We start from the raw sequence: 13611 nt of genomic DNA on the forward strand, positions 1-13611 counted from the left end.
TCGATTTTCATTTTTTAAGCCATTTTGTGTATGTGGACCAGTAGGTTTAATTAGAATTCTGTACAGAAGCATGAGAAACACCTTATAGGACCCTGAAAACTCTAATTGTAGTTACATTAATGAAGAAAATGTCTCTCTCTTCCCCATTAAAATTCAGTTCTGCTTATCTCTTTCCTTTAACTGATATATTTTGTTCATTTACCAAGTAACTAGAGCACAAGCAGATATGAGCGTGAGTTATATATTTTATTAATGTGCTGTGAGATCTCAGGCCACAGTACACACAGAAGAGCCTCAAATGAGAGGAAGGAAGGGGCAGATGAGTAGAAAATTAGGAGGTCAGATGTTGACTGTGAGGAAAATATTCTTTTTCTGTTGTTGTTGTTGTTGATCTTCCCATTTGGGTTCTTGATTTGGTGAGGTATATATCAACACATGGTGTCATCTCTGTACTCTAGGCCTTGAACTTGCAGACATAGGGCAATTCTGAGATACAATTATTCTCTCTCCACCTCAGAAATCCTGCAGACACAGAAGAGTAAGAGGTCTAGATGTTAGGGTCATTGCGTCATCTTTACCAGTGTCTCACTCAAAGGGAAGGAGAAACAAAGGGAGGAGAGACATGAAAAAAGGAAGAGAGGTCAACAATTGAAAACAGAAAAGCATTGGATTTCAGAGAGGACTGCCCTCTGGCTTACCTGAGGCTCGTGTCAGGGTCCCACAGTGACTTCCAGAGACAGAAGAAGGATTCGTCTCCCAGTTGAAGTAATTCATCACATCAGCATTACTCCACTCCCATCCACCTCTGTTGGGTTCTTGGCCCTAGAATTGGGGCAACCATGGGAAAAAGGTAGCCCTTAAAGCTGTGCTTACATGATCTCTTACTGGCAATAGCTGATACCTATGTTCAACACCATGAAAATTGATCTATTCTTTCAGATACTGCAAAAAATTCAACCTGAATGTCTCCCTCCTATTACCAGTTGCCTGCTGATAATCACAAACTCTTTAAGCCCAGAAAAAAATAACATAAACCTTAAAGAATATAGCCTATTATGCTACATGTTCCTGAACTTCAAGACACCCGTAGATTCTGTGAAGAACAAATACCGATATCCTCCCTTTTGTGTTCTCTCAAAATCATGAGTACAAACACCCACAATCCCACAAAAGAGATTTCCAAACCTTCACTGAGAAAATTTGTAAAGGCTGTCCATAGTCACATGGACTTCATCTGAAGGCTAGGGACCTTCACAGAGCTCAGGGACTTTTCTTTTGCCCTAGTTACAATCCATAATACTGTCTCTAGATACAATGGGAGATTTTCTCATGGAAACAGAGAAAACGAGATTGGGAACAGAATCAGTGAGAGTGAAATCTGTTGGGAAGATATGGTATCTCACCAGTGTTGGATCATGGAGCCCAATCCACACGTTTTGGCCACTGTTACCACTGCTTTTAATCAAGGAGGACACAAAGGAAGCTTCAGCTCCACTGAGCACAGACACAAGGTGTCCTGATGGCCTCTTCTGGCAGGCCAGCTAGGTAAGAGGGATAGAATGAGTGACATACTGAAACTTCATTAGCTAACAGCAAGCAAATGTAGATGGTAGGATTAATGAATGAAAGACAGGATATTCATTCTGATTCTCAAGGAACCATGGAAATTGGAGTCCACTTCTTTTGGGACTGACAGGTACTTCCCATTTTTCCCTCCTCAGCACCCACAAGCACTCACATCTGCATCAAACCAAGATTTGGATACACTAAACAAGGCATAGCAATAGGAGCCATAGGCACGCGAGCCCTTGGGGCAGCTGATGCGTGAAGTGGGCACATCTTCCTTGGCATCTTCACCTGGGGTGGAAGGAGATAAAGAAAGCAAGGCGGTGAAATGGATAGGAAGGTCCATTTAGCAAAAGTTGATGAGGCCTGCCTGTTGAGATTAAGTCAAGAACACAGAGTATCAGAGTATAGACTACACAGAATACAGAATACCCTTTCTCTCTAACAGTCATCTGAGTCTTGAGATTGACCTACTTTATGGGAAATTTTCTCCTTCTAATTTCATGCTGCACTCTTCTCATATTATTCGTAGATCCCAAATTCCAGGGCTGTCAATTTCTAAACTGACCCATCCAGTCCTTCTTTTTCTCAACAGTTCATTAATGACTTCCACACATTCCTTCAACCCACCAATTAAAAGGAACCTCTTTCATTTCAGTAATGGACTGACGTGATCCTGTCCATCATTAGTGACTTAGTGTCAAGCAGGAGGACAGTTATGTGTAAGGCTGTTATCTGATTTAAGACTCTCTTCTTCCTTACCGCATGAGTCTCTGCAGAACCTTTCTTTACTTTTTGGCTCTGGACACTCATGGGACATTCACTGGACACTTGAAATTTTACCTTGCACCTGAGATAAGAGCATCAGGCAAGACAGCAGCATCCAGGACATGGTGGTGAGGGCCACGCGAGTCAGCATCTTGTCTGTGAAGAAGAAACAACCAGGTCATGGTGGAGAATATGGTCTAGAGAGAACATGTTGAGAAGAAGAATCTGTTCTGTCTCCTTTGACTAACTGTAGGAAACACTAATTTTCACTCCATTTCTCTCCTTCTTTATTGTGGAATGAAAAGAAAACATCTTTTTCCCTTCCCCTGAAAACTCCCCAGAAAGCCTATGCTGATTCTCAGAGCCCTCTGTTCTGTGTGGACAGGTACTCTCCTGCGGTACGATGTGTGAGCCCCTACAAAGCTCCTACTTACCTGTCTTGTAAACCTGGGATGGTTTGTCAGGACTGAGATGACAGCTTTTATAATAGGATTGAAGGGAGGGACACCAAAATGAGTAAGCACAATGCTCATGCAAGTCAGGGAGGTGGGTGGTGCTTGGCATGGACTCTAGAGGGTTCCCATCAAAAACACAAATTTCTTCCTGGCAAAGACTGTAAACTGTTACGTTTGTGGCCCTTTCCTGTTAGCAGTCCTGAGGTATTGTCAGGTATGGGTGCAGTTTGAACTTTCTCCACCCTCTCTCAGATACTTTGTTCTGGGAAACTTAAGATAGTGATAGCTGGGCTACAGATTAGGCTGTGACAACATTTTCAAAATATTCTAACTTGGATTTACTGAAGAAAATAAATATTAGTTGGGTACTTTTTTTATACCACAAAGAAGAAGTTGTTACTGTAGATTCACATGTATATTTTTTGGTACTTTGCTTTGTAGGATTTAGAATATATTAATGATTAAATTTTTAATTAGTTAGGAATCATAACAATCGATGATGGTGGTAAAATAGTTGAAAGAATGGAAAAGTTTAAACCAGGGAGAAAATGTCTAAACTTTGTACCAAGACTTGTAGGAACCTTGATAATAATCTTTTGAGTTGATATTTTAGCTGAGGTTTCAAGGAACAGTGGTTGAATGGACTTGCTTTCCTACTGACTCTTTGTGGGAAGACTGAGAAACAAGGCCTTGGTTTATTGTAATTCTGAATTGTCCACTTGATGTTCAGAGTCTTATCCTTAAACTTTAATCAAGCATTCATGGGTCTCTTAGAATCTCTTAGAATGGCTTTGATGCAATTATCATAACTATACTTAAGTGCTGCATGTGATGATTTTATGGTACCAACACTTGTGTTCATGAAGTTAAGGAAATTGTAGATAAATGGAGTGTGCCTTAGCATTAATTCAGCCAGGGTCTTTAACTTGTGTTCATCACTGATGAATGTTCAGGCAGAAAGGAGTTAACATTTCATATTAGAATGACCTTGAACTATATCGAACAAAGAAGATAATTAATGTTAAGAAACTTTATCATTTAAATACTTTAAAAAACTAGTCCATGAGGACTAATTGTTGTCCTGAGGTAAAGCAAGGCCTAAATGACATGACACACATGATTTTCAAAATATGTGCACATTTTACAACATGCTTTAAAGAAGCTCTAATAGAATTGGTAAAACATTCAATATTTATTTATTCATTTACATCCCAAATACTGTCCTCCTCCATGCCCCCTCACAGAATATCTTCTCCATTCCCCCTTCTTTTACCTCTGAAAGAGTGGGTCCCCGAGAATATTCCCCAACCCTGGCACATCATATGTGCCAGGGGTCTCTGTCCAGCCTGTGTATACTCTTTGGTTAGTGGCTCAGTCTCTGAGAGCTCCCAGCGGTCCATGTTAGTTAACATATTGGCCTTCTGTGGGGTTTCTAACCCCTTCAGGGGATAGCTACTTCCCTCAACTCTTCCATTAGGGTCCGTAATCTCTGTTCAATGTTTGGCAGTGGGTGTTTGCACCTGTTTCAGTCAGCTTGTGAATAGAGGGCAGTAATGTTAGGCTACTGCCTGTAAATGACTAGTGTTACAAAAATTCATAATGTGAATAATATTGATAATTTGAGGATAATTGTGTATGAAAAGTTTTGTGAGAGGAAAATAATTTGAGAAATTGTAATTATTACAGATGCAACCACTAAAATAAAAGTGCGAATTCAAACAATTAAGAAAATAAAATAACCAGAGCTTCCAGGGACTAAGCCACTACCTGAAGACTATACATGGACTGACCCTGGACTCTGACCTCATAGGTAGCAATGAATAGCCTAGTAAGAGCACCAGTGGAAGGGGAAGCCCTGGGTCCCTAAGACTGAACCCCCAGTGAACTAGACTGTTGGGGGAGGGCGGCAATGGGGGAGGGCAGGGAGGGGAACACCCATAAGGAAGGGGGAGGGGAGGGGATGTTTGCCCGGAAACCGGAAAGGGAATAACACTCGAAATGTATATAAGAAATATTCAAGTTAATAAAAAAAAAAAAGAAAATAAAATAAAAAAATTCAATATTTGAGGGAAATATATGGGAAGTCCATTATGTAAAATACATTTAGATTCTTATATGGAAAAATTCGATGGAAAATAATAATTATGAGATTATGGGTAAAACGTGAACATTTGACAAAGTTAAGGTGTTATGTATTTACATGTCGACATGAAAATGGAAGCCATATTACTTGAGATACTTTTATCATTTTGAGTTTAATAAATACGTATAAGTGATATATGATTCACAAACATACATTATGATATAGTCTACTGTGTTAGTGACAAAGATGGGGGTTTTGATGAAACAAGGGCCAATAATGGGAGCATTGCTATCTCTTAGCAACAGACACGTAGAAAATCAACATGCTGTGCTCTTTCAATTTCTACGAATTTTTTCATAAAATGTTGGGTTAAAGGGAAGAAGAAAACTGAGAACTGAATTGAGAAAGAAATTGAAAGACCAATTTCTCTCAAGAGCCTGTATGAAAATATACAATAAATGAAGAGAAATAATTAATCTCACAAATGCAAATATAGTTTCATCAGGAAGAATCATTATTCTTTCTATCATATTGAGAAACTTAACCTTAAAGGATAATTTTAGAAAGAAAAAAATGTACTTAGTAAGACCTAACTTATTAATGAGTTATGAAAGTTGGTAATAAAGTCTACATATTAGTACTTCAATAGGATAAAAAAAAAACTTCAGTGACTCAAAAATCAAAACACTAAAAATGTTCCCTTCAAAACCAGGAACATAAGTTTCCCAGCCTTATAATTTGATTCAACAGTATTGGATTACATAAAGCATACTTTTCAAAGAAAAAGAAAATTAAACAATCAAAAATAAATAGAGCTATAAGCATTTGTACAAATGTTCCAATTCCACAAAGAATAAAGCATTGAACACTCTAAATTAATCATTAGAGCTAATAAAAGAATTTAATAACCATGAAAAATATTTTCAAAATATAAATTCTAATTAAACACATATATTTTAGCAACAGAGTTAGAAAAGGTGTTGTTAGAAATAGCACCAGTGTTTTCCTTTTTATTAAATATAGACTCTTTTCTCTTACAATACAATCTGAATAGTTTCCTCTCCCTCTATTCCTACCAGTTCCTCCATACCTTCTCTCCTCCAGATCTACTCCCTTTCTGTCTTTCATTAAAAAACATCAGGCTTCTAGGAGATAACAATGCATAACAAAATAAAATATATTAAGATAAAACAAAAGCCACCACAACAAAAGCCATCATATCATAATTTGGATAGGATAAAAATAAAATAGCGACAAGAGAAGGCAGAAGAATCAGAGATTGATTTGGTCACAGACTAAGAAGTCCAATAAAACTACTAAACTTAAAAGATATAGTATAGAGAGGATACATACATATATATATATGGTGTATATAGTATGCAGGGGAACTGTTGCAGATGGATGTAAATAAACCTTGTGATTACTGATTCCGTTTTTGTCAGTTTCTATGAGTTGTTTATAGATACTTGATATGGTGTCCCTCATTCCCACTATCTCCCCAAGTCCTTCTGCATCCTTTGTCATGGGGTTGGTTCCCTGAGCTCTGAGCTCAGAATTCCACATCAAACTCCAGAGGATTTTTATAAAGACATCTTTTCAGAGCTGTGTGTTCCCAGAGATCTTGCTCTCCCTCTCCTTGTCCCTCTCCATCCCTCCCACCTTCCTTCTTCCCTCCCTCTTTCCCTCCCTCTCTCTCAGCCTCTGTCTCGCTGTCTGTCTCTATGTCTCTGTATCTCTCTGTCTCTCTGTCACTCCATCTCTCTCTCTCCTTCTCTGCATAATGTTTGGTGGTGGGTATCTGTATTTGTTCCCATCTGCTCAGAAGTAAGGGCCTCTTATGATGTTTGAATAAAGCAGTGATTTATCCATATAACAGAATGTCATTAAGAATGATTTCTACTTTCCAATGCACTAGGGCATGTATTTCAATCTTACCTATCTCTTTCCTCATTCCCTCCTTCAATTTCATCTTCTCTCTTTATTTTCACCTGATCCTCCTGTTCTTGCCACTCTAACCCCTACCCTGCCTGCCTCCTCTCCATGGAAACTTCTTAACTGATGACCAGTGTTAAAATCTAATACTTTGAAAGTTATAGGTCACAAATCATGAATTCTATAGTGCTTGGTCCTCTTTCTGTCCCCACCCATTAAACATTTGTGCATCTATGAAATACCATTTGGATGCAGAAGAAAGAACTTCTCCCAATTCCATTCAGAAGTCTTCAAAACTCTACATAACTTAAATGTAAGGTAAAAGCAGAGGACAATCTTGTCATCCCATACCTCCTCCCCCTCCCCATCTCAAAGAGGATGACCCCACCACTCCCCACCCTACCAGACCACCTCACTCCCTGGGGTCTCAAGTCTCTCTATGATTAGGTGCATCTTCTCTCACTGAAGCCAGACCAGGCAGTCCTCTGCTGTATATGTGCCAGGGCCTCATATCAGCTGGGGTATGCTGCCTGGTTGGTGGCTCAGTGTCTGAGAGATCTCAGGGGTCTAGATTAGTCAAGTCAGTAATAAAAGTAAATTTATCATGACCTTCCTCTTGAATCTCTGTGCAATCTTGCCTTTTTGTGTTTCTTTGATGACAGATTGTTGCAAAATGAACTTTCCCCAATGTTAGTGATTTGAAACAAGTTTTTATTGTTTCACATGGTCCTCCAAGGTGACTGCATTTACCTTTTTGGTCTCTTATGCAATCTCTAGAGCTCAGGCTACAAAAAGCCAGGTGGTATGATGTTGTGTACTTGTAACCTCAGTGCTGGGGAAGCATGGATAGGTGGATCTCTGTGGCTTATTAGCCAAAAAGCTATGCCTCCTTGTTGAGTTCCAGGCCATGTAGGAGATAAGATGGTAAATACCTGTGGAACAGCAGCTGAGATGGTATATCCTCTGCATATGTGTATACCTGTCTGCCTGTACTGGTATACATGCCCTCTACTCACAGAAACCCAAAAGACAGGCAGACAAAAGGATTGACAGACAGACAGATAGAGATAATAACTCACATATTATCCTTTTTTACATTTTCTTATGTCTAAATGTGTTTTTGTACATTTTCCATCTAGTATATTAAGTCCTTTAATATTTATTCGATAATATATTTACTCATAATTATCTTAAATTCATAATGTATTTTAAGCTTTAAAATAATACTTTGATATTATTTCCATAATTAAATGTATTATTTTGAGTAGTGACTTTATCACCTTTGGCATGTGTTTCTCAAATGTCTAATGAGATATTAGACACAAATTATCTGAGGTACAATTCATCTGTTTTCTATTTTTAAGGAATAGTAGAATATCATGAATGTGGAACAGAGAGTCCCTGGGAAATGAGTTTGTTGTTCCCATGCTAAAATCTCAATCTACATGAAGAATAATTTCTTATTGTTCAATGAGGTCTTCTGTGGGAATCTGTGGAAATAGAAAATGATAGCAGAATTAGCCTGCAAGAGGAGCAATTACAGATAATTTTCACTGCTTTATTTTGAATTCACTTTTAGAAATAGCATTCTAAAACGAAAATACATTCTCTGGCCTTTCCTTGTAGCTCATGTAAACAAAATCTGCTTTAGAAAGTCATCTCATGGCAATTTAGATTAAATAACTTTATTCAAAGAGTCACTATTTTCTAATCCTTTGAGTTTATTCCCTAAGCAGCTTTAAAAGAAAGCCTACTTTGCATACAGAATTTAGCATGGAAACTTGTAATATATTTGAATTACATCTAGGATCAACATGCAGAATTTGCCCTCATGGTCAACTCTTAGATTGAAGTTTACTAAAAGGAAAAAAGGAAGTAAGAAAAAAGGAAGAAAAGGAGGGAGAAGGGCAAGAGGAACAGAGGGAGAGAATGAAGGAGGGAAAATAGGAAGGAAGAAAGATCAGATAAAAACTCAGGAATGCTAGTTTCATCAAGATACTGCATCTTGTTGGTTACTAGAACTCAAATGAAAATTTGCTCCATGGAGTTCACAATGAATGAGTTGAAGTAGCAAACCAAAAGTGACTTTCATAGAAAAGACTTCTTAGAAATATCTGGGATATTTAGGTTATTATCCCCATGTCTCTCAGTGTCTTCTCATCATGTTCATATATTTCCTAGAAAAGAATTCAAATAATAAGATTCCATTATAACTGTAGGAAAATCAAGAATTAGGACAGAAGCAAAATGCAAACACAGTCTTGTGAGTTATAAAAAGGTGATAAGAGAACCATGAATATACACTAAAGGGTAAAGAGAAATGTCATGGGGTGTCTCAGAGACAGATTTCACCCCAGAACACTGGAAAGTTCTTAGTAGAGTAGCATGAAGACACTCAAGACAAATCCAGGTGACCAAGGTTCTCTGAGGATGTACTGAGAAATACCAATTTCAGTATTCATGAAACTTTTGTAGTCAGGTCATTCTACCTGAGTAGGGAAGCCATGTGTGTTGCTGTAGGGTAATATGAGGTTGAGATTCCCCCCCAAACATTCTAATTTGGAAATTGTCCAAGATATTATAGATCTTTTAAAAATGTGGTAATACTTTATCAACCCATGGTATCCCCAAAATCTCTCAGATTGCTATTTCATCCAACTGTGACACACGGCAGTCTAAATCCTAGACCAGCAGAAGGCACAGTGATTAAGGAATTGGACTTCAGGATAAGATGAGGTCTATTTCATGAGGTTAACGTGGAATCAGGTAAAACAATGCATGTATGTCATTGATCATGGTGTCATAGTAAATAGAAGCTAATAATATTCTTAACACTGGCTCATGGTATAATCAGTGCTTAATTTTCAATGGCGAGAGCAACATTTGATCTGGAGTTTAGGTTATTGAAAAGAAGCCTCTCTGAATCAAGTTGTAGCTTAGTTATTAGCTGCAATCATTGTGATCTGTTCCTTAATCTTTAATAATGTTCCCTTGGGGGCAAGTGATCAGTACTTGTCTACCTCTCTGCATTCTCAGAATATATGTAAGTGTAGTGAAATTATATTAATTTTTATAAAGGAGTTTAGATGTTACTCATTAAGGAATTTTCTTTTTAAGAGTGTTGTCAAAGAATTATAGGACTAATTTGTGAAAAACTTCAATAATAACTCCTATTTATTAAGGACTAATTTTGTGCTAGCCACTGTGCTCATAACTCTACACACATTAATGAAACAGCCAAATTAACATTAAGGAAACAACTATTCACACCTTCATTTTTTCACACAAAGGAATGCAAATCTGGAGTGACTGGTAATCTTGTCATAGATTGGAAGAAGTAGCATTGAAGGTCAAAGTGATTCTCAGCTCACTACCGCCAGCTTCCTCTGAGGGCAGGAGGAGAAGGGAAGATGTAGGTGTATTGGATTTTGCTATAAACCCTTTATTACTGCATGAGGTGAAAGGAAAAGTGTCTTAAACATGTTTAACTTGCCATTGGATATGTCTGACTTCAAGATGACTTAAGCATAGAAAATCAGAATCCTCTTATACATGGAGCGATTGAACACTCTGGGGAAATTTTGTGGCCAATAGTTCAGAGTGGTTGTTTGCTAAGCCACATTACCTTAATGGACATTAAGAGGAAAAGTACTCAGTGGAGTCACTGGATATCCTTTACTTACTCAAAATACAATTGCACCAATATCTCTTTCTTAGAAAAAGATAGATATTGGTCTTTGTCTTCCTATAAATTGTCTGGATGCTTTAAGTTCCAGCCTTTCTTTAGTTTAAGCTATTGTCTCATTTATTCACATGGTCCACTAGTTTTCTCTATCTTTAAATTATCCTGGATATTATGAAGGGCAGGTGTTATCTGTGTACTACAGTGAATGAACACAGGAAGACAGGAGGCACATGTCTTTGTCTAGGCAACACTACATGTCAGAGCCTGGGTAGGATATGCAATGAAGAATCCCAGTGAGTTCTTTCTTAGAGATATTGCACACTTATTATTTCATTTCAGTTAGGATTCTTCAGGCATTCATAAACCATGAATTAAATAATAAAAAGAACAAATTGTTTTCCTAGTTGGTAATATTAAAACTCACCTCAGTAGACAGATTCATTAATTTTAGGACATCTTATTTGCTTTCTCCTAATGGAATTTTCCACAGGTGATTGGTTAGTTGCTTTTTCTGAGTCTCATGTAGAGTTTAAATATTTTCTTTTATAAATATATGTACTTTAAGGAAGATTGGTGCAATTTATTTTTGAAAACAAATAGAAATTGCTCTGAATCATTCTCATAGTAGTAATGTTAGACTGACATTTTGGGGGAATTTTCTGCGCATGTTTAGGTTGTCATTTGTATACATATAAGCACAAATCTATGCAAATATGGGTTCCATTTGCTGGTTATGCTTTGAGGAAACACTTGTTCTGGGAGTGTTCAGCCATTGTCTTTCCCTATAAGTCTTCCAGTTCTAGGCATTATAAGAGATTGATTTCAGCATATTCTGAGAAGCCATTCTGGATTTGGGAGATAAGAGAATTATCATAAAACACCACAGAGAAGAAAACATACAGACTACAGCCTTCGAAACCTATGAGAGTGATTCTAAGGGGTGGGTATAAGACAAAGTCTATGAGAAATAACTGTCTTCACCAAACGAAAGACACTGAGGGAGGGTTGGAACCATCAGGGCATCTGGAATTATTGTTGACATTGAAGAAATTCTGGGGCTGTAATAAAGGAAGTCTCAGTATTCTTACGGGAAGGTATCAGGAGAGTCATTAGGGTTATATTTTGTTTGCTGGACTTTGTACCCACATAAACCACAAAGTCAAGGCTGATACTAGTGAATGAAGACTAAGTTAACAGAATGATTGAGAATCATTTGTCTCAAAAGCATAAATGACCTAAGGAATTACTCCACCTTGGTATTAGCAAGGCATAATGCCATAATGTAGGAAAGTCAATAGAGTAAATGGAGGAAGCAGGAAAGACTGGTGAACCACTGAACCACTTGAACCACAAAACAAGAATATAGATAACATCATGGTACTAACTTCAAACTTATTTTCTTAGATAATTGTATTCTTAGAATGCAGTGAATATTTAGGCTTATGCTCTTATTCAATTTTAACAATTATTTTCCAACTGTTTCTCTGTATGGGCTAAGTGCTCATGTGTGTGGGTGTGTGAAGAGTGCTGAGGAGTGAGTCCAGTCCCTGGAACTGTAGTAAGAGCTGCCTGTGAACTACCAAAACTTGGGCCCTCTGTAGTTTCTTACCTCCTATCCTGATGCATGTTCCCAGCTATACCTTTTTTTAAATGGTATTTTATATACTTTTTAGATAAATAACTCATGACTTGTTCAAAACAGCAGCAGAGCTAAAGTTGATTTAGAACTACGTGAAAACATTTTCACATATAAACTTTTAAGTGGCACATCATGTGCTAAACATCTATATTTGCCTTCCTAAGGGAAGATAGGACAACTCCATTTTCTCATTTATTAAAAGGAAATAATACGAGGAACTTGAGTTGTTAAACATTTGTTCTCTAACTCCTATGACTTTATGAATCTGACTTAAGCAAGTCAAGGTTTTACTTTTTAACCACTGGCTAGTTCTTCTGTTCTGGGACTGAACTTGTAGAGAGTGTATTTACTTCAGTAAAGCTTTTTTTTTTCTTTTCAGCAAGCATGACTCAGATCTAAGCACTACTAATGGGGACTATGGATGTCCTAGAGCACTGCTTTGAAATAGAGAATGCAGCAGGTAAACCTCCAAGTGTTTGAGTTACTTTGTAGAACATCTGCTTACCTTGTTGCACTTAGCTTATCCTTTACTTCCCCAGGAAGAAAGCTTCACTGACAATATCCATAAGGGAAGATTGCCTGTGGTAAATTAAGTAGTTTGAACTATGATTACATACTTTATATTTTCTTTTAATAAAGTGCTGAGTCTTAATCAAAGTCATGAAGAAAGAAAAAGAAAGAAAGAAAGAAAGAAAGAAAGAAAGAAAGAAAGGAAAAAAAGGAAAGAAAGGGAAGGAAGGAAGGAAGAAAGGAAGAAAGGAAGAAAGAAAGAAAGAAAAAAAGAAAGAAAGAAAGAAAGAAAGAAAGAAAGAAAGAAAGAAAGAAAGAAAGGCATGCAGCTCAATGGTAGAGAAGTTGTATAACAAAATTCTGGGCTTGTTTCAAGAGTCACACACACACACATACACACACGCATACACACACACACACACACACACCACAAACAGCTAAACATAGACTAATAAATAGGTGATAGATGGACAGACAGATAGATAGATGGATAAGTGGATGGGCAGACAGAGAGATATCTGTCTCTTATACACATCTAGATGTGTATAAGAGACAGGTATATATATATATGTATACATATGTATGTATATATATGTATATATGTATACATATATATTTAATATAGATATGCACATAAATATCTGATAGATTAGATAGATTATGGATGATAGATAGGTGATAGACAGACAGACAAACAGACAGACAGACAGATAATATGAATATAGGGAAAAGGAAAAAGTCTAATATGAGGAAGCAAAAACAATAATGGAAGCTGTAAAAGAAAAATAATTACATGATCTCTGTTATATATATATATATATATATATGTATATATATACATATATATGAGAAATATAAAGAAAAGATTATTCTTCATAAAAGATATATATCAGGGAAGGAAGCTACTTCATAGCATATTCAAGAGATTGCTATGTGATTCATTTGTTTGATCAATTCAATTTCCACTCTCAGT

At 37.0% G+C, this 13611-nt stretch overlaps 1 protein-coding gene across 1 annotated transcript; it reads right to left on the bottom strand.

The window, feature by feature from the left end:
* Positions 1-225: 225 nt before the first annotated feature.
* Positions 226-2500, bottom strand: LOC116903436 (regenerating islet-derived protein 3-gamma). The gene is made up of 5 exons (XM_032905989.1): positions 2410-2500; positions 1739-1857; positions 1404-1541; positions 699-822; positions 226-522 (listed from the first exon to the last, which is right to left on the bottom strand). The coding sequence occupies exons 1-5, from the start codon at positions 2483-2485 to the stop codon at positions 455-457; spliced, it is 525 nt and encodes a 174-aa protein (XP_032761880.1). The 5' UTR covers positions 2486-2500; the 3' UTR covers positions 226-454.
* Between the last annotated feature and the right edge of the window lie 11111 nt (positions 2501-13611).

This window comes from Rattus rattus, chromosome 6, assembly GCF_011064425.1.
Source record: "Rattus rattus isolate New Zealand chromosome 6, Rrattus_CSIRO_v1, whole genome shotgun sequence".
Classification (NCBI taxonomy): Eukaryota; Metazoa; Chordata; class Mammalia; order Rodentia; family Muridae; genus Rattus; species Rattus rattus.

Bases quoted from the DNA above. Each gene is read 5' to 3' on its own strand.
- LOC116903436 (XM_032905989.1), bottom strand. From the start codon at position 2,485: ATGCTGACTCGCGTGGCCCTCACCACCATGTCCTGGATGCTGCTGTCT. The intron at 1,858-2,409 runs GTAAAATTTCAA...CTTCCACCCCAG, and splicing joins GCTCTTATCTCAGGTGCAAG to GTGAAGATGCCAAGGAAGAT. The intron at 1,542-1,738 runs GTGAGTGCTTGT...CCTCTTACCTAG, and splicing joins AATCTTGGTTTGATGCAGAT to CTGGCCTGCCAGAAGAGGCC.